Here is a 20,737-nt window from a genome sequence, read left to right as displayed (position 1 = left end):
CAAAAAATCATCTGCTTTCTCAGAGCAAACACGTTTCACAGAATTATGCCTTTAAAGTGTAAATATAATGGTTTTAATTTGTCATGTTTTGGCAGATTCTTATTTATTTTTTATTAAAACTCCAATTTATATGTTTTGTATTTTAACATTATTTGTTTTATGTGAAAATAAAGATTGAAGGAAAACAACTGTATTTCTTTTTTCAATAATGCACATTTGAGAAAATCTCATTATTTTGAAGTATTATATCCAATATCACAGCAAATCAGCGGGAAGGAAAACATATATAATAATTATTGTATTAATGTTAAACTGACTTGTCATATATTATATATTTGAGATATTGTCAGATTTAAAGGGCTCTCAACTAAAACAATGGGACAAGAATTGCAGTCGGAGCTGAACTATCAAAGTATATACTGAACAGCTGATCCAAAATATGTATTATAACATGTCAATGTTCTGAAGTCAGTAAACAATCATAAATACTAAATGTTATACTTTTAATTTGTTCTAGTAATTTATAGTGTTGCTTTCTTCATAGAAAGTAAATAAAATATATTACTTTCAGTCATTTTTGGCGTTAATGACTACTCATAATGGATAATAATTTTATATATATCTAATATATATATATTAGATATATATATATAAGAGAGAGAGAGAACTCAAGAGGAATTGTGTATATTATATATCTATATATCTATGTATATGTATATATATATATATATATATATACAGGACTGTCTCAGAAAATTAGAATATTGTGATGAAGTTCTTTATTTTCTGTAATGCAATTCAAAAAACAAAAATGTCATGCATTCTGGATTCATTACAAATCAACTGAAATATTGCAAGCCTTTTATTCTTTTAATATTGCTGATTATGGTTTACAGCTTAAGAAAACTCAAATATCCTATCTCTAAATATTAGAATATCATGAAAAAGTATACTAGTAGGGTATTAAACAAATCACTTGAATTGTCTAATTAACTCGAAACACCTGCAAGGGTTTCCTGAGCCTTGACAAACACTCAGCTGTTATAAATCTTTTTTTTTACTTGGTCTGAGGAAATATTAAAATTTTATGAGATAGGATTTTAGAGTTTTCTTAAGCTGTAAGCCATAATCAGCAATATTAAAAGAATAAAAGGCTTGCAATATTTCAGTTGATTTGTAATGAATCCAGAATGCATGACATTTTTGTTTTTTTAATTGCATTACAGAAAATAAAGAACTTTATCACAATATTCTAATTTTCTGAGACAGTCCTGTATATATATGCAATCTGTGAGTTCAGTAAAGAACTCCTGAGACGTCCCGAGGAGGTCCGCGGCCCGCTGGTTGGGAACCATTATACAAGCAGCCATATGGCTCCATGATGCAGAGATAAAACACTTTAATGTAGCATTAAAAAAATTAACAATCTGACTTTTACAGCTGGAAAATCACGTTGACGTCACACTTTTAGTGTCTTTACTCCCCCCGGTGGGTCTGGTACCGGGCTTTCCTTTGTGGGCTTCAGGATATCGATCAGCCAATCAGAGGAGGGCCCTCCGATCAGCTGTCCCGCCCACTCTGTCGCGGGCTCTTGTGGCTTGTTGTCATCATCCCCTCAGCCTCAGTGCACAGCTGCTCCACGTCTCGGTGCACGCGCGTGTTGAGAAAATGGACTGCGCACTATTTTTTTACAATCTTTTAATATCCCGACGCACTTGAACGCCTCATCTTCCGAACGATGCAGCCAGCTGTCGGGAAGACGAGGAGCGCTCGTGCCGGAGCGCCGCCGCCGCGCAGCTTTTTCGCATTAGTACGCAGCCGTCCAGCATCCTCTTCTTCTTCCTCCTCCTCTTCCTCTTCTTCTTCTCCGTCGGCCTCTAATCAAAACGTCGTCACGTGCAGCTGAAAAAGCACTTTTTAAACGCTCCGGCTCGGACGCGTTCGGGTAAATTCCGCAGCCGACCGACGCGGATCTGGAGCAGCACCTGGAGGCCGAGCATGCGCGCGCGCGCGGATCGGAGGACGTTTTGTTTTTATATTTATAAAGCTTGTGAATCATATTTAGCATATTTGGGCACCAACACGCATTAAGAAGGTAAGCGGACCCCTTTTGGCATCGGATTAGGATCCAATGAAAAAGCTTAAATATTGATGCATCTTGACCGGAAGTGCACGTTTACTCTCATTTCTGCTGATTTCTGTGGTCATTAATACCTTATTGATAGCCACCACATGACCTCAATTCAGAACTTGCACTCTCTCTCTCTCTCTCTCTAGCTGACATAAGCAATGTTCCCAGGATGGGGAAGTGACCATTTAGCAGCTTTAACCTTTCCCAACTTCATCTTACAGTGTAGTGGATGCTGCTGGTAAACCATCCATCCTTCCATCCATCCTTCCATCCTTCCATCCTCATTTCCTCTCCTCTGCCCCTCCAGACTCGGCCATGGGGGATGAGAGCAGCCTGTCTCTGCAGATCGGCGGCGTGGAGAGGAGCGTGGTGTTCCTCCGCCAGGAGCAGCTCACGTTACTCCACGGCCTCCACCTGGAGATCCTCTCCCTGCAGCAGCGATGCTCGGGTGAGGGACAGTGTGTGTGTGAGTGTGTGTGAGTGTGTGTGTGTGTGTGTGTGTGTGTGTGCATGAGGGAGCCAAGAAACTTTTTAAATTTACACCCATGAGGGGACATCTGACGATGATGTGTTTTCTATTTCTTTAGTTTATGAAATATATATTTATATATGATCATCAAATCCTCTGATTTGAGAAGCCACATACCTTATAATATTTTTCATCTTTTTATTTATTTATTCGGTGATGATGTCATCGCTATTGAGCTCATATTATGTGAACGATCCTTCGGGGTCTTTTTTTTTAAGCGAGGACCCCTCAGGGAGATTTTTAATTACTGGCTTGATGTATTTTAGGATAGATGCTAGTTTTTATTTTATTTTTTTAGACTTTATGAAATTATTCAAATGATCTGAAGCTCATTTGATGGATCACATGATTAATATTTAATTTTTCAAAGGAACGTAAACACCTCCTGTGACTCTAAATCTGCAGTTATTGTCCTTCACATCTCAGGTAGAGAACCTAAAATTCGCCACACACACACACACACCTCATTGTTCATATATATATATATATATATATATATACATATGTGTGTGTGTGTACCATCAATCAATACCATACAATGCCTACACGGTGATGTCATGCTACAATTCCTGTAGAATGCATCACTTCCTGTTTCGGGTGTAATGGATGTGAATCCATTTAATCAAGCGAGCGAGCCGGTGCACTTGATCACACACACATGTGCACACACACACACACACACACACACGCGTGCACGCGCATTTGTATTACTATAATTGAGAGGATGCTTTATTTGATTTCATTAATTCCCTGGAGGCGGTCCTTATTCTTAGTATCAGTGATTATGAATATTTAATCTGGCAGTGGGGGGGAGGGGAGTGGGGGGGGGGCAGCTTTGTCACTGCAGAGTGGGGGAGAATCTCCATATGGGAGTTAGTACACACACACACATGCACACATGCACGTATATAAGCCACATATTACACACACACACACACACACACAGTCATTTTCCTACACAAATACTGTGCATCCTCTGAGATGCATTCAATGTTTACGTTAATCCGGAGATCCCATATCTCCAGTAATCCATAAGAACAGGATTGTGGTTAACGGATATGGAGGAAGGGGGGGGCGGGGCAGTTGTGTAGAAACCAACCCCCTCCCATCACTTTGTAGCTCCGCCCACAATCGTGTGTGTGTAGAGACTAAAACACCGCTGTTGACGCAAAGGGGCAGCCTATCGTGCTGTCAATGTATATATTTTGGGGAGGAGTTATGTTTATGAGCTCTTTCAGCTCCAAGAAAACCTCCAGAAAGACGATAGTTGTCTTTTATAAAAAATAATTCAAACAATAAATATGAAACAATCCAGTCTCCACTGAGTGATTCCAGAACTCATCGACACTAACATCTTTGTCATGAATCTGCAGTTGTTGTTTTCTTCTATCCAAACTACAATGCAGCGTTTCATTACCCCCCCCCCCCCCCCCCCAGAGGTTACTGTGTAAATGCAGATGCATTATTACACCACACTAGAGATAATCTACTCTTTTCCTGCTGATCGTCTATTAAATCCAACGGCGCCCTCAAGCCAGATTTAAGATCCATGAAAAAGGTTTTGGCAGTAGAATCAAACGGAGAGACTTTTCTTTCTTTACGGCGCCATGCAAGACGAGAACAAATGGTCCCAAATGTAATAAAAAGCAGCGGCCAACGATAAAAGACTTCGACCCGGATGTAATATAACAGAACTGCAGCAGTTTTTTTTTAAGTTCTTTTATTTCAGATTACGTCATGGATTAAAAACTGAACGCTGGTTTCCGTACGTAGTTTTGACATAATTTATAGAATTAACAAACAAACAAAAATAATATATATATTCTTTTTTATATATAATTTTTTTCTTCTAAGTTGGTCCCTGTAGCATATATATATATATATATATATTTATTTATTTTTAGTATTTATTTATTTATATATTTTTCTGAGTTTGTCCCTGTAGCGCATATATATATATATATATATATATATATATATATATACGCTACAGGGACCAACTCCATGCTTTGAATCTCTCAACTCTAATAAACAACTCAGTCTTCAGAACTTCTCTGCACATTAGTGGTTGAGTATTTTGCTGAAGAAGCTAGAAAAGTATTGAATATTCTGGTTATTTCATAAAATAACGGGGAAAGAAACAAAGAGTATCGATAAAATGCAAGCAGCAAATCTCACGCTTGAATATTGTTCACGTGCGTTTAAAACGAGGTGATGATGGAGACCGTGACGCCAGATGCTGCTCGCCGTTTTGCTGATATCAGCGTGGAACGATCCGTCAAGGTTGAGCGGACTTATTTGCATATTAGCTCTGACTTTGTACCGCTGACCTCTTTTATTGTTCTCCTTGAACAACGAGCTGAATCTGGGCTTTTTAGTTTTTTTAAATGGGTCTTTTCCTCTGATACTATGTGTTTTCATTGTGTGTGTGTGTGTGTGTAGAAATCCATTAGGTGTGTCTTCTGAGATGCGTTTTCGTTATGAAAGGGAAAAACAACCCAACCTTGGACGCTCGTGAGACTGCAGGAGATGAGCCTGAACACCACACACACACACACACACACACACACACCGGGCGACGTGCTGAGCTCTGAAACCAGGAGGAGTTCCTCGAGGTTCATTAGAGATGGAGGACGACTAGAAAACAGGGCCTCTCAAGTCCCCCACACACAGAACAATAATGGTTCTTAAATGGTTCTTTAAAAGGCTTTGTGGTTCTACGAAGAACCATCACCTACTGAAGAACCATGTTTCTGTTTGAGTCACCTTTATAGGTTCTTTGAAGAAATCTTTAGGGAAATGGTTCTTTAAAGAACCCTGGTTGTAAAGGTCCCTTGAGGAACCAGAAATGGTTCTTCTAAGGCATCACTCTGAAGAACCATTTTCGGTTCCAAGTGGCTCCTTCAGTTTTCTGTGTGCACATTTGACAGTTCAATACTTATCTGCAGTTCTTCTATCCGTCCTTCCTCCCTTCCTCCCTCACTATCCCTCCTTCCTCCCTCACTATCCCTCCTCCCTTCCTCCCTCACTATCCCTCCTTCCTCCCTCACTATCCCTCCTTCCTCCCTTCCTTCCCCACTATCCCTCCCTTCCACCCTCCTTCCTCCCTTCCTTCCCCACTATCTGTCCTTCCTCCCTTCCTTCCCCACTATCCCTCCTTCCTCCCTTCCTCCCCCACTATCCTGTCTCCCACCCTCCTCACCTCCTCTCGTCTTCCTCTCTTCACGCCGGCTGCATGCTGGGCGTGTTCTACGTCCTGCAGTGGGAAGAGAAAGGGTGTGACGGAGGAGAGAGGAAGAGGAGCAGGAAAGACTACAAATAACGCATCGTGTTATCAGAGCGTTACCTTTTTAAAAACGAAGGTCATGAATCGATGATTACCACCCCCCCCCTCCCCCGTGGCGGATTGAACCGTCCCAAATTTTAAATAGGACAAATCTACGCCTAGAAATGTGAGCGTGTTTGCGTTGGGGCGCCCTGGATGATTGACAGGCCAGACGAGAGCGGGGGTCCGCCCCCCGCGGCGCCGCCGCAGACACGACGCCGACATCTAATCTTCATCGGGGACGCGCCGACCCCCCGATAAGAACATAAGCGCCAGATTCCAGTCCGGTGCGTCTTCCTCTGACAGACGAGGAGACGTCACACACCCAGTGGCGGAACATGGGCCATCATCTCATGTGTTATTATGGATCCTAATCACGTTAATGGGAGAAACTCACTGACATCATCACACACACACACATTATGGTTCTTTAATGGCTCTTTGAAAGGCTTTGTGGTTCTACTGAAGAACCATTTGGGAAATGATTCCTCAAAGAACCCTGGTTTGAAAGGTTCTTTGTGGAACCAGATATGGTGCCTTAAGTAACCATTTTGTGAAGGTTCTTTGAGACACATTTATAGGTTCTTTGAAGAACTCTTTAAGGAAATGGTTCCTTAAAGAAACCTGGTTTGAAAGGTTCTTTGTGGAACCAGATATGGTGCCTTAAAGAACCATTGTCTTAAAGCTTCTTCAAAACACCTTTATAGGTTCTTTGATGAACTATTTAAGGAAATGGTTCCTCAAAGAACCCTGGTTTAAAAGGTTCTTTGAGGAACCAGAAATGGGGCCTTAAAGAACCATTTTTCGAAGGTTACCTTTATAGGTTCTTTGAAGAACTCTTTAAGGACATGTTCTTTAAAGAACCCTGGTTTGAAAGGTTTTTTGTGGAACCAGAAACGGTGTCTTAAAGAACAATGTTTTAAGGTTCTTTAAAACACCTTTATAGGTTCTTTGAAGAACTCTTTAAGGAAATGGTTCCTCAAAGAACCCTGATTTGAAAGGCTCTTTGTGGAACAAGAAATGGTGCCTTAAAGAACAACGTTTTAAGGTTCTTTAAAACACCTTTATAGGTTCTTTGAAGAACTCTTTAAGGAAATGGTTCTTTAAAGAAACCTTGTTTGAAAGGCTCTTTGTGGAACCATAAATGGTACCTTAAAGAACAATGTTTTAAGGTTCTTTCTAACACCTTTATAGCTTGTTTGCGGAACTATTTAAGGAAATGGTTCCTCAAAGAACCCTGGTTTGAGAGGTCCCTTGTGGAACCAGACATGGTGCATTAAATAACCATTTTGTTAAGGTTCTTTGAGACCTCTTTACAGGTTCTTTGAATAACTATTTAAGGAAATGGTTCTTTAAAGAACCCTGGTTTGAAAGGTCTTCGTGGAACCAGAAATGGTGCCTTAAAGAACATTTTTTAAGGTTCTTTGAGACACCTTTATAGGTTCTTTGAAGTTAATATTTAAGGAAATGGTTCTTTAGAGAACCCTGGTTTGAAAGGTTCTTTGTGCCCAATCGAGCATCGTGGTCAGCGAGCTGCTGACTGTCTGATTATTATAGTTTTTTCGTGGACGCGTCCACTAACGCAGGAGAGGAGCGCGGTGTCAACGACACGAGCTGCGTCAGTCTGCAGAATGTGTGGAGCTGGAGTCTGGGGTTAAAGTTACATCGTTTTGTTGTTGTTGTTGTTGTTGTGATGAATGCGGCTCCGCTTACATCGTTTTACGCCGAGCGTCTTGAATTTGACTCGACTCATTTTGAGGGTTTTCTATTTGTTTGGTTTGCAGTTTATAGTCTTGATTTCAAAAGAGTAATGCTAATAATGCTAATACGTCTCTTTCTTTCTGAGGTTCCAGTCCGTCTCTTGTCATGAAATGTTGTCCTTTGATGTAAAGTTTCAGATTTAGCTTCGTGAATTATTTTCGAGCTCCTTGAAAATGTGCTGGAAGCCGCGTGGAGCATCTGTCATGTTCACCGTCTTTGATGAGACACTTGAGCGTCTTTATTGTAACTAACACTATTATTCAATGTGTTTACATAATATATTTATATATAATCTGTAACATCCTGTGGTTCTGTCTCGTCTGTTTTTCAGAGTTGAAGAGTGATCTAGAGGTGGAGCCTCTGGGAAAAAGCCAAATAGGTATGTTAAAAATATATATTTAAAATCCCTTCTATCCCTTTTTTTTCTCTTCTGTTCTTCATCCCCTCCGTCATGAATGAGCTCTGGAGACGGGAAGGCCCACAGATGTTTACACCTCCTCGGGCTCGTTTGTCTTTGCCACCACACACACACACACACACACACAACCCGACTCCTGCACCCGTCTGTCCGACCCGACCCTCCCATCCCCCCACAGGGATGAATCCCTGTCAGCTGTCCTTCTCCTCTCCTCCCTCTTCTCACCCACACATCCCTCTCTCTCTCTCTCTCTCTAACACGGAACTGATCGCGGCTGCAAAATGTTTCCTTGTTTTTTTCCCCGACGTGGTTGCAGTTGTATGGTGGGGGGGGGGGGGCTATCGCCGGGCAGAACCTAGCACAGCTGCAGAGACCACATGCCTTCACATATTTGGCTCACAGCTGATGTGTGTGTGTGTGTGTGGCAAAGGGTGGGGTGGTCTTGTCTAGCTGCATTATTCACCCATCGGACCCCCGTCTCTTCTTCCAGTTGAAGCTCTCCTCTGATCCGTCGTTACACGGCCCTCTGCGTCTCCTCCCGTCCTCACATTGATCCATCCATCTATCCATCCATCCTTTCTTTTTCTTTTTTCTCCTGCTCTCGGCTTCCCCCGCGTGGTCCCAGGGGGGGGTGTCCGCTGACAAAGACTTAACTGAGAACCAGAGAGATGGAGAGCCGAGGAAAGAGGAGAGAGGGAGCGAGGAGAGAGCGATTAAAGGGGAAAAGGCGAGGAGGAGGAGGAGGAAGAGGAAGAGGAGAAGGAGGAGGAGGAGATCACATTAGGTACTGTAGTCTATAGTTAGCACATGAGCTCAACTTGGGGTGTGGCGATAAGAGACAGAAAACCTGAGACTGACTGAGGAGAGAGAGAGAGAGAGAGAATGTAAAGAGATATTAGAGAAAAGAGAAAATCACAGATGAAATATGACGCTGAAGGAAAATCATACAAAGATAAGAGAGAAATGGATGGTGATGATGATTAAGATGATGAAGGTGATGTGAAGAACGCTGCTACGCTAGAAGTAGATTTAGAGGTGCAACATACAGGATTCAGAGCTTATAGTATTACTCATGGTATTACTTATGGTATTATTTATAGTATTACTTATAGTATTACTCATGATATTACTTATGGTATTATTTATAGTATTACTTATGGTATTACTTAAGGTATTACTTATGGTATTACTCATAGTATTACTCATGGTATTACTCTTTAATTCTTTCACGTTATCTCTTTAGTTTTAACTCTTTCCCTTCTGGTCCAGAGTCCCAGGAGGAAGAGGAGGTCCTGGAGGACCGCTGTTGGGACTCTGAGAGCTACCTGGCCGAGCAGGAGTACTCCTTGGGGGAGCTTCGTCAGGAGCTGAGCCTCAAGGGCTCTCTGGTGGGAGCCCTGAGGGCCAACCTCAAGGAGAAGGAGCGCCACTTCCTGGAGGAGCTCAAACGCCGCAGCCACTGCTCCACCATCCTCAACACGGAGCTGCAGAAACAAACGGAGGCGGCGGCGTACCTCTCCTTCCAGCTGCACGCCGCCCGCCAGAAGCTGCACCACCAGCGGATGCAGCAGAGGCAGGGCCACTTCGCCCGAGCCCACAACAGTCAGGGGCCCCAGTACGGCGCCCTGCAGAACTCCTTTTCCCAACAGTCGCCGTCGGGAGCCTCCCCTTCCTCCTGCTCCTCCTCTCTCGCGGTGAAACCCAAGCGCAAGGGCGCCAGGGCGTCCTCCAGGGCGGAGCGCGGCCGCGAGTGCGTGCCCGTGGAGATGGTGACGGGCCCCGAGGAGCCCACGGCGATGCCGGACCCGGCGCTCTTCCTCCACCCTCGGAGGCACCGGGCTCGCTCCAGGCACGCCGTGCCGGAGCAGAGGCGGGCTCCGCCGGGCCTCGATGAGGAGGAGGATGAGGAAGGTGGAGAGGGGCCCGCGAAGGCCCAGGGCGAGCAGGCCAGGCTGGTGTCCTCGGCAGCAGCGCCCCCTGCTGGTCAGACGAAGGCAGAATAGCGACGACTGCGACCCGCAGTGTGACCGTCGGACTGTCGCCATGCACCTCTTACCGAATTGAGACTGGTTTTATCTATTTAATTATATTACACTTCATCGCCGACACTTCTTTTATACATTACGGACTTTGATATAACCTTAAATAAATTTAACATTTTCACTTTACGTCAGTCGGAAATGAAGTTGGATGAATTGTCTGTTTACCCTCAATATGCTTCGGAGCATTTATTTCAAAGGTCTGATCTATTAAAAATGAGCCTTTGGGTCTCGGACTGATCCCCCCCCCCCCCCCCCCCCGAGATAACTTCTGTTATCATTTGGCGGAACCATTTTGGGTGGACCACCAGTCGAGGTGTCGCCCGACCAACTGTGAGCTTCAAAAGCCGGTCGTAAATCAACCATGTGACCAAACAGCTGAGGATATCTGAAGTGGTACGCACATCTGTTTGAGGCCTCCTCTGACTTATTGAACTCTGAATACTACAACCAATAAGAAACAATAACCTCCATTGTCGTATGGTTTATCGGAATTTTTAATTTGCTGCTTTCCTTTACAGTAAATACTGGCCAGGTGGCCTTTTTAAAATCACTTATTTGGACTCGTAACTTCAGGAAATACTAGTTTCTGATGTGTGAAACTATATCTAGTAACTACACTTTTATTGGGGCGCAACTATTTCATGAAAATGTATCAAAATATTCAAATATGGGCGACGAATCACAGAAATATAGGAGGAATATTTGTTTAAGGCGACATTTTTTCACGTCAAAATACCATTTAGGTTAAATCGTGTGCTGCTGCAGAGACGGGTTGAATTCTACAGACTTTAGGAAAACATAAAAATATGAAACTACAACCATTTAAAAATGTTTCTTTATTAAAAATTGTAATAACGGTTTCGAAACGATCACTCCGGCTAATATTTCAACGGCAATATCAAAGTGATTGCAATTTATAAATAACTAATATTATGAGATTATTAAAAAATATTAATGAATTTTTGAACACAGTCACAGCCTGTCTGTTCACTAGGAGACACACACTCCTTCCTATAAACGGCTGATAACAAGTCACTGAACCCAGTGTTTCACTAAGGTGTGCTTTGTGTACTAAACACACACACACACACGCGATCACTACGTCAACCGGCTCGTGTTGGAGGTTGTTGTGTTTTCAGTCACGGCAGGAAAAACAACACGATTGGAGTTTTTTGTGTGTTTTCAACTGATTTGGTTGCATTTTGTTTACATTTCACACAAATTCCACCACAACGTTGGTTGTGTGTGTGTGTGTGTGTGTCATCAAAACATGCACATAGTGGCCCCTAGCGTTGCGAGGAGCAAGTAGCAACTTGGCGAGGGGGGGGGAGGAGCAGTTTAAAAGATTTAAAGTAGATTTTAATGCTGTAATTACTGCCTTATGAAACATGAGGAGCTGTGTGTGTGTGTGTGTGAGATGAAATGCAGATTGTGCACAGGACAAAGTGTGGAAAGACAAAAATACTCAAGTATTGTGTGCTTTTTGTTTCAGAATCCCTTTTGTAAGAGACTGTTTTAGGATGTGATCCTAAAGGTTTCCTGGATGTGATGCGGCGCCTCGAGTGATTTAGGATTCAGATGATTTCCACGTCAACGAACGGAGCTTCAGTGTCTTTCGAAAGCCTTCCTGTAAGACTTCATTGTGATTGGTCGCTGTGAGGTTTTTTTCCCGCCTTCTGCAGCCGCTGACTAGAAGTTTTAGCGTTGTATTTTAACAGTATATCCTGAATAAAGCAATATATCAATATATTTATATATAATAATAATAATAATAATAGGTGACGGACGATTTACGGACTCTTCAACAAATTATTTTAGGATTGTTTATCTTTGTATTTTGTAATTATTGAGCTCTGTATGTGTTTTGCTTAATATTTTTTAACTGAATTGTTTCTGTTAATTTAATTTGTTACGTTACAGTTTAAAAGGAGGCGTGTCCAAATGATGCTGCACGCGAAGCAGCATTTAGCAGACAGGCATATTATCATATAAACCAACTAAACCCGTCATAAATGCAAATTGTATTCACCTCTAAGCTGGTAAACCATTATCCCGTCTGTGCACTGCTCTCCCTCGAGTTTTACCAGACGGCCGGGGATGAAAGTAAAAAAAAAAACGTCAGGTTGAAAAGTTTAATTCCTCCTGCAGGAATCCTAAAAAGACTGTTTAAGACTTCATCGCTTTCCATTTGACGAATGATTAAAACTCGAGTTAACATCGCAGCTCACGTTCTATCTATGCGTTGGTGTTGTGTCACGAAACACTCGCTGTAAAGAGTCGGTTGACTTGTTTATTATCTGCTTTCAGAGAGAAAATGCTACTGAGCCAAAGAGGCCCACCACTACATGAACACAGATTAGTGGGGTGCCTTTTTTAAAGATGTCTTTTCATGAATAATTCAGTGAGTACATCTTTTACCACTTGGTTAGTTTTTATTTTCTCCACTCAAAATCATATCACAACATAATAAGGCAGTAGATTATTAACTCACACCCACAGAGAATGTCTTCCATCTTTATAGACGACTTTTATAATAACCTTAATCCTCGTATTAATGATGAAAAGCAACAGCTTCTCGTCCACAGGTCAAATCCGTTTATTTTGCATCTTTGAGGACAATGTATGTGTATATATGTTTATGAAGCGTTTATTTTATTTTGACATGTTTCGTGGTCTCTAGCAATAACCAACGTGGAGATGTTGCGTATAGCTGTTGACTGATTACCGCATAAACTGTTAGCTTCCTCTCGTGATCGACTGTACACACAATTTGAATAAAATGAAGGATTGTAGTTTTGTCTCATTATTAACCGATTTTGAAAGGAGCAGAGAAAAAAATGGACGGCTGATTAAATCAATTAAATTTTTTTCTTTTCAGTCACCTGGAAGTGGCTCATTTGTGTCAGTTTTTAAAATTAATTTATACCTTTTTGTTGGATGATTAAAAAGAATAGTTACCAAAGTCTATTATACCCCTTGGATATATCAGGAAAAAAGTGTATTATTATATACAGAGTGTACGGAAAGTACTCAATACTGAGCAAAGGGTCTGAATACTTATGACCAAGTGATATTTAAGTTTTTCTTTTTTAATAAATTTGCAAAAATGTCTACATTTCTGTTTTTTTCTGTCAAGATGGGGAGCTGAGTGAACATTAATGAGAAATCAAATGAACTTTTTTGATTTTAGCAAATGGCTGCAATGAAACAAAGAGTGAACAATGTAAAGGGGTCTGAATACTTTCCGTACCCACTGTATATAACAAAAACAGCGTTGTTAAATTATGGATTTCAACAAGATATTTATATACATGACTCTTTTAAATGTAGCATCTGCCGTACCCAAAATGAGACCGTTATGTAAAGAGAAATGGATATAATATAATAATAGGGGGAGGGACATCAATATTTGTTTTCAGGTGGATAATAGATATTTGTCCTCTTAACACGTATAACTTCTGAAACATGAGTAACGATGTTATTGTATATAATTAATAGTTTCTGTCTTTCACATGCCGAATACAAGTGACTTTATTATGAAATTTGTCCTGCAGCTTTCCATCAGGACAAATGAATTGTGCTGGAGGAGAGAGGAAGAGGATTTACAAATGAGATTATAAAGAATGTCATTTTTACTATCTAGGGTTTTATTAAGATTTTGGCTAAAGAAATAAATACATTATTCTTTGCATTTAACCCATCCTTATGTTATTACGGTGCAGTGGGGCTGCAGTGAAGCGCCCGGGGAGCAACTGGAGGGTTCTTGCTCAAGGACACTTGGACATGCAACTAATGGGGATATCGAACCTGCTACCTTGCGTTATGACACTGGTGAAGTGTTGAAAGTTGCCTGAGCGCTATTTATCAGGTCTGGCAGAAACTGCTCCCACTGTAGAACAAGTAATATACAAGTCTAGTTTACCATCAGGCAACCGGCCGCTGTGACTCAACTAATATGAACTAGTTTATTGAACATGTGTGATTATGCATCACTAACGTATTAAATGACGTAGCCTTAAAGTGTTCATGGCGAAGGGGGGTTAATAGGGGAACTAGAGTTTCTAATTAGGGTAATTCAGCCATAGATGGACAGCTAGTAGTGGTGCACAGGCCACACTGAGCTGAACTGGGTCAGATTGGAAGTTAAAAGCCAGTGTGACTGTCAGGAGCTCATGACATCAAACTATTAAAAGGTCATGTCATGTCAATTACATCTATATTTGCTGTTTTAATAACTGTAACATTATTTTAATACTTTGTCTTTCCACTCAGCCATTTATCTTGTGTTGGCTTCCAGTGCAAAAAGATAAATCCTTGACTTTCCAAAAAAAAAAAAAAAAAAAAAAGTCAAACGTGAATTTGAGATATTTTGTCGCTCGTGGCTTTCCGTAGCTCAGTGGGTGGGGCAGTGCGACGCAAAGGCAAAGAGGTCAAGAACCACGTGTGATCAGCACCATGTACAGCACTGTCCTTCCTTCCCTCTGTATACTTGTTTCTGCAAGCTTGTACCCTTCGCATGTAGCCGGCTAGCCTGAGCAAGAGCCCCGAGAAGCAAGATATATCAATATTATTTCTTCTCCGGACTCATCGTCACTATCAAGTAACGCTGCAGGGGGATTGTTCGTTATTGCCACTGACTGCCGATCATGGTGAGCAAGACGGATGACATCCCGGCGTCAGTGCCCGACTGTAATCCGGTTGATCTTGCGGATGATGGAGCCGAGGACACCGACGACACCAGCAACATGCGGGCGAAGGATCCCTGCGGCTGCGGTGAGACTCTGCAGCGAGACGTCATCTTTAAACACACCGATGACACGCATCGCAATAGAGCACATGCAGTGAAGACGAACTGTTTTATACAAGTGTGGTTTATTTATATGCACGTACGGCTGTCTGTCTGCGTAGCGGCTAATCACCTGGATGAATCCTCGGTAGCTTCTCGGAGTTTAGATGCTCCACCTTGTAGTTCATGCATGCTAATCGGCGAGCTAGCAACCTTCACAGGGTCGGATACATGTCTACGTCCTATTAGCGTTTAGTCACAATTTGACCCGGGACGCTGCAAGTAAACCCGGGTAACTCCCGGGCAGGTGAGCCGGTGAGCTAACTCTAGCTCCCCCCCGTGATAGAGGGAAGGCTAGCCGGCTAGCTAGGTAGCAAACAGCCGCTCACGTCGCAGCCGGCGCGTCACTTCGTGCTCCAAAAACGGAACAAATGTACCGACAGTGTTATTTTGTCTTTCCGGTTAAACGTTAACCGCCTGAGTAGCGCGAGCTTTGCTCACGCGCCGGTGTAGCGGCTCGTGCGGACTCGCATGTGCGGTAACGGTTAGTCAGAAGAATGAACTGAAGGTCACCTTCAGTGGAGCAGCTCACTCCACGCGGAGCGGGGGGGTGTCGTAAACACGGTGTCTCTTTATGTGACGGGTATGTGTCCCACAAGCTGCGTGACGGATGCGTTATCTCGTTTCATCTAGTTTTTAAATGTCTAGTTTAAAGAGATGCCGGTTGGATGAGGTGCCCTGTGTGCGGTGGTTACACTCTTAATCTCCCCCTCCCCACCGGGGGGGGAGATTATATCGAGGAGTCCGGCTCGACCGGGAAGCGGAAGTTGGTTGTCTTTTGGAGAAAGAAAAAAAGTCATGCTGGTGCATGCACAGTGAGAAGGAAGGTTAACGCTAATAATACACGAGCAGCCGCGTAAGCAGGTGAGTGCACCGAACAATATAAAAGCGGTGTTGGCGGCGGAGCAGCCCGCACACTGTTTGTCGGTTAGAGGAAGATTTAAAGTGAGACTGTCGGGCAGTGTGAAGTTATTGTTGCACATGCTTCCAGAGCACCAACACGTCTGGTCCTGCGCGTGTGTGTCACATGCGGGACCTTGAAGCGTCTCTCGTCTTGTCCGGTGTCATTCATTTAAAAACACCGGCGAGAGAAGCCTCGCCGCTCTGTCGGTGCTGAGCCTCGGTGCATTTCTAATTCCTCTGGTTATTTGGCTGGGTGATTTTTTTACTTCTCTATGTGTTCCCCATCCGTTCAGCCCTTCATAAATGCACCGTGTGCTCCAAATACTCGAGTCATTGATGACGTTATTCTTTAAGCAATACGTCACATATGCTTTTTTCTTTTACTTGCGGTATAATAACCTATGTTTACTCTTGGAGCAACCAGATCTTGCGCTTTAGGGACATGCATGGCCAAAAGTGATTTAAAAACAGATAATTCATAATTTAATATTATCATGCGCTGCAGCTTGACTTTATGACTCTCTGTGAACACATGAGAGACAGTGATGGGCTCAACTTGTCCCAAGACTAAAGCAAACGCCACACCGATGGTGCAGAGTTGTAACAGTTGCAGGACACACGAGCAGCACATGGCAGACAGACCGGGGTCGAGGGTCCCTGTTGGGGGTTTCAAGGGGCTTAATGCTGGTTACGTGTGACCTGGTTAATCTCAGGAATCACTACTCACACACTCTCCAGGCTAGATGTCTACCTCACTCATCCACATGTCAATTAAATCGTATTCATCATATTTAGCAATGGTGCTTTCAGCTTCTCACGACTTAAAACAACAACTTAATGCAGACCTCTAAGATTGCATGTCGGAATACTATTCTGCAAAGTGTTTACTGAGTCATTTGTTTCATAACATCTCAAACAGACCTTGTATTCAGCGTTTTCTTTTTGGGGAAATCCCCGGTGCAGATGCGTGACTCGGGGACTATCTGTCCACCAGGAGGTTTGCTCTGTGGTGTGTTCAGGGTCGTCTGGGCCGGGTTAGTGTTGCTATGACTGCCGCCAGGGTCCCCGTGTCAAGGGCCACAATGTGGACAGAAAGCTGGCTAAGTTTACTATTTAGTTGTTGGAGAGGGAGGGAGAGAGAGAGAGAGAGAGAGAGAGAGAGAATCAGACAAAGGATTAGACGTTAGGATAAGTGGGTCGGGTGCAGAGGGTACACTTTGCGCCGGTTGTCGGCCTCCTCATCTGATCTCTGTCCTTGTCTCATTGATTCTTTATCTTGACCTCACGACCTTTTGGGTCCGGTAGCTGTCCGACGTCGAGTTTGTGATCGCGTTAAATCGTTGCGTCTCACTTCAACGGGACACGTTGGTGCATTTCCAAATTCCTCCCCTAACAGCCGACGTGTGATTCGTCCCGCTAGAGGCTCGTTGTTTCCTTCGTTGTTTCCTTCTCTCCTCGTTCGCTATACTCTTACTGAACTTTCTTGTCAGTTTTGCAACACACAGGCTTTTATTAATCAGTCTGAACTTTGTACTCTCACCTCTATTTCTAAACTACTCTATTTCCTCATTACACACACTTTAATCGCTATACTTTTCCCCTTTTTTTTATTATAACAAAGACAATTTGTTCAAGTTAAACTCCAAAGATGATCTCAAAAAGTTTGCTGAAATATGACAAGTGTGTGTCGGCATATTTAAAGTAGTTTAATGAAGGAGTTATATCAAATATGTGAACAGGGTTGCTGGTAGTGATGAGTTTTACTCTGAGCTTCGGCTCGTTGTTTAGCTGTCTGGCAACTTAACTTGTTTTATTTCACCCAAAGTAGTGTTGATTTTGGTGGTTTTCGGGGAACAGTGTGGACTATTTAGCAATCTGACTTTTAAAATGTATGTCCATGTTATCAATATTGCAGGTTGATTACTTAAATTCTAAAACGCTCAGGGCAAAAATGAAACTAATCATGAGAATACACACCGCTTCACTGCGAGCCCTCGTTCTCAAGCCGTTGTGTTTGTTATTCAGAGCATGCCCCCCCCCAGCTCCTCATTTCAGTGTTTCTTCCCACCCCGGGTCGTGGTCCACTTATGAGGCCCCGCCCCTCCCTCTCGCCGGCCCCCCTTCCCCTCCAGTCACCCTGACGCTCTTTACCCTTGACGGTGAGCAAGGACACGCCGGCAGCGAGACGTTCACATACCCATGTGAATGCACCAGAAGGCCTCATTTTCATACTCCTGTGAATGCACCTTGAAGGCATCACTTTTATTCTCGTAACTGTTACTTAGTCCTGATTAGAGACGTATTAAATAAAATGATCTATTGTCTTTCGATGCGACTCACTATTACATTGAATAAATGGGTAACAAGCCCATATAAACAAAAACAAATACATATTTTTGCATTAAAGTTCTTGATTAAATAAGAAAATACTCCTGTACTTTTTATTAAAAATCAGCACAAGTTATACCTACCCTTAACCTAAATATCGTGATTCCTTACATTATTACTTTAAAAAAAGTCTAAATGGATAACAAGCACATATAAACTATAGACACTATTTTGCACTAAAGTTCTTAATTAAATGAGAAAATACTCCTTTTACTTTTTAAAATTTGTAATCAGCACTACAGTTTGCAATATCGTGATTCGTTGCGCTATTACGTAAAAAAAAAAAGTGTAAATAGATAACAAGCACATATAAACTATTTTGCGCGAAAGTTCTTAATTAAATGAGAAAATACTCCTTAATACTTTTATTTTTAACCAGCACAACACTAAGCACAAAAAAACCATTGTGGCTATTTCATATAGCGTATTATTTGATTGAATTACCAGGAAAAAAAGACTGTCATTTTTAGGAGATTGAATGACCACCAAACAATAGGAGCAGCTGTTGCAGCTCGTCAGCTGTTGGCAGCTGACTTTCAGGTATTAGGATTTGCCACATTGAGCCGTGCGAGTTGAACTCTGTGTCGCAACAGAGCTGATTTCAGTAGTTTGGCATTTCTCTTGTAGATTAGCAGAACAGAGTGGCGGGTTACTTATTGTCTGATTGTTTTTTTGACACATTAAGTTTGTCTCTTTTGTGCAGATGATGTCTTATAAGTGACGCGATCGTGCTTGTTTCTGCAGTTTGTGTTATTAAGTAAATAACACCGCGGCGCTAGAAGGCACCTGAGCTCTTTCATCTCGGCTCACCCCGTTTATTAATACTTAATAAGGTATCGGGTCTCTTGTTGTCAAGATGGCTTACATTGCACAACCGCGTTGATTATCAGATTATTTACGAATGGCAACCAGGGGAGGACGTTTACATGTTTTTTTAGGGGGCATTTTTTTACACACTGACCGAAATCCAGGGGCATTTAAAAATAAATTGGGGGTACTTTTTGAAACTTGTGAAATAACATTTAACCTTTGTTCAAAAAAAATAAATGTACTTATTTAGGCTTGCAGTATATGAGCAATGGTCATAAAAATGGCAATAATAAGACTATTAGGCAATAATAAGACTATTACACAATAATAAGACGATTGGGCAATAAGACCATTAGGCAGTAGTTACAGATTCAAAGTGTTTTCTTAGATTTTTTTTAAAAACAAAAAACAAACAGAATACATATATTAGACAATCATATACAATGTTATTCTTATTTATTTGTGGTCATTTATTATTATTAAATTTTTTAAACAACTATTAACAATTATAACTTATTTCTTTCTATTTTATAATAAAAAATTATATATATATATATTTTGTGTGTACCTACCTAGTACAGGCGATACGCATAGGACACACACAACAATAAAACAAAAAGCTTTTCAATTATCTAAATTATAGGGGCATTTTTTCAGGGGCAAAATTATATTTCTCTGGTGCAGTTTTGCCCCGGTGTATTTCTGATGCTGATGGCGACCGTAGATTTGGTAGAGACCAGCTGTTTATCCCCGAGGGGTGTTAACGTCCCCTTTCCGTCTCTTCCATTGCAGAGCACAGTGCAGACACAGCCATGGTGAACGGCGATGGCGCTCACCGGCACGCGGAGGAGGCGGACTCGAAGCAGGACGGGAGCAGCGAGGCGGACGGCGAGGACGAGTCCAACGAACAGGAAGTGATCGTGATCCAGGACACGGGCTTCACCGTCAAGATCCAGGCGCCGGGAACGGAGCCCTTCGACCTGCAGGTCAGAACCTTACAGCCGGATCATTCACCCGGGTGTTCGTACGGAGGGGGGGGGGGGACTTCTGGTTTGACCTGAAATCACGTTTATTTTAAGGACTTGTCAAAGCAAATATATTTATAACTAGAACGGGCACTCGGTAGAGCGCATACCTTCGCATATCACAGGATCGGGCATTGAATTATGAACATTTTGGCATTAGTTGCATGCCAATTGGATACAAATTGACCGCGCTATGGTAAAAAGAAGATTTTGACCTTTTCATGACCTTGACCTTTGACCCGATCGATCCCAAAATCTAATCAAATGGTCCCCGGATATTAACCAATCATACCACCAAATTTCATGCGATTCGTTTTAATACTTTTTGAGTTATGCGAGTAACACGCATACAAATAAATAAATAAAATTTTTACCTTCGCATTTTACAATCAATGCGAAGGTAAACATGCTTTGTTCGCTAAACGTGTCAATTTCTGCAATTTACCTGCCGATTGTCAGGATTATATCGAGGCAACTGTGTGTCAGTGGTTAGCAGGTCTGTCTTTCAATCGGGTTTGGCGGTTCAATCCCCGCAGTAGTCGTTAAGTGTCCTTGAGCA

The 20,737-nt window shown here is 42.3% G+C and overlaps 2 protein-coding genes across 3 annotated transcripts in view; both read left to right on the top strand.

The window, feature by feature from the left end:
- Window positions 1-1,668: 1,668 nt before the first annotated feature.
- ccdc92ba (coiled-coil domain containing 92Ba) lies at window positions 1,669-12,998 on the top strand. Of its 2 annotated transcripts, XM_056440944.1 has the most exons (5): window positions 1,669-2,095; window positions 2,278-2,369; window positions 2,439-2,579; window positions 8,078-8,125; window positions 9,434-12,998. In XM_056440944.1, exons 3-5 carry the CDS (start codon window positions 2,447-2,449, stop codon window positions 10,165-10,167), a joined length of 915 nt encoding a protein of 304 aa, XP_056296919.1. In that variant the 5' UTR covers window positions 1,669-2,095; window positions 2,278-2,369; window positions 2,439-2,446; the 3' UTR covers window positions 10,168-12,998. The 2 variants fall into 2 exon arrangements, with proteins under 2 accessions (XP_056296919.1, XP_056296918.1); XM_056440943.1 differs by lacking the exon at window positions 2,278-2,369.
- Window positions 12,999-13,081: 83 nt separating this feature from the next.
- cluha (clustered mitochondria (cluA/CLU1) homolog a) overlaps window positions 13,082-20,737 on the top strand; it is a 28,697-nt gene continuing 21,041 nt past the window's right edge. Inside the window, 2 exon segments of the mRNA XM_056440928.1 lie at window positions 13,082-14,979; window positions 19,946-20,139. Coding sequence (XP_056296903.1) covers window positions 14,853-14,979; window positions 19,946-20,139 — 321 coding nt within the window. The 5' untranslated portion in view covers window positions 13,082-14,852.

This window comes from Pseudoliparis swirei, chromosome 20 (genome assembly GCF_029220125.1).
Source record: "Pseudoliparis swirei isolate HS2019 ecotype Mariana Trench chromosome 20, NWPU_hadal_v1, whole genome shotgun sequence".
Classification (NCBI taxonomy): domain Eukaryota; kingdom Metazoa; phylum Chordata; class Actinopteri; order Perciformes; family Liparidae; genus Pseudoliparis; species Pseudoliparis swirei.
The sequence above is the reverse complement of the archived record's forward strand: the minus strand, read 5'-3'. Positions and strand labels throughout refer to the sequence as shown.

Coding starts and splice junctions, on each gene's coding strand:
- ccdc92ba (XM_056440943.1), top strand. CDS start 2,447: ATGGGGGATGAGAGCAGCCTGTCTCTGCAGATCGGCGGCGTGGAGAGG. Junction 2,580..8,077: donor CCTGCAGCAGCGATGCTCGG/GTGAGGGACAGT, acceptor TCTGTTTTTCAG/AGTTGAAGAGTGATCTAGAG. Junction 8,126..9,433: donor TCTGGGAAAAAGCCAAATAG/GTATGTTAAAAA, acceptor CTTCTGGTCCAG/AGTCCCAGGAGGAAGAGGAG.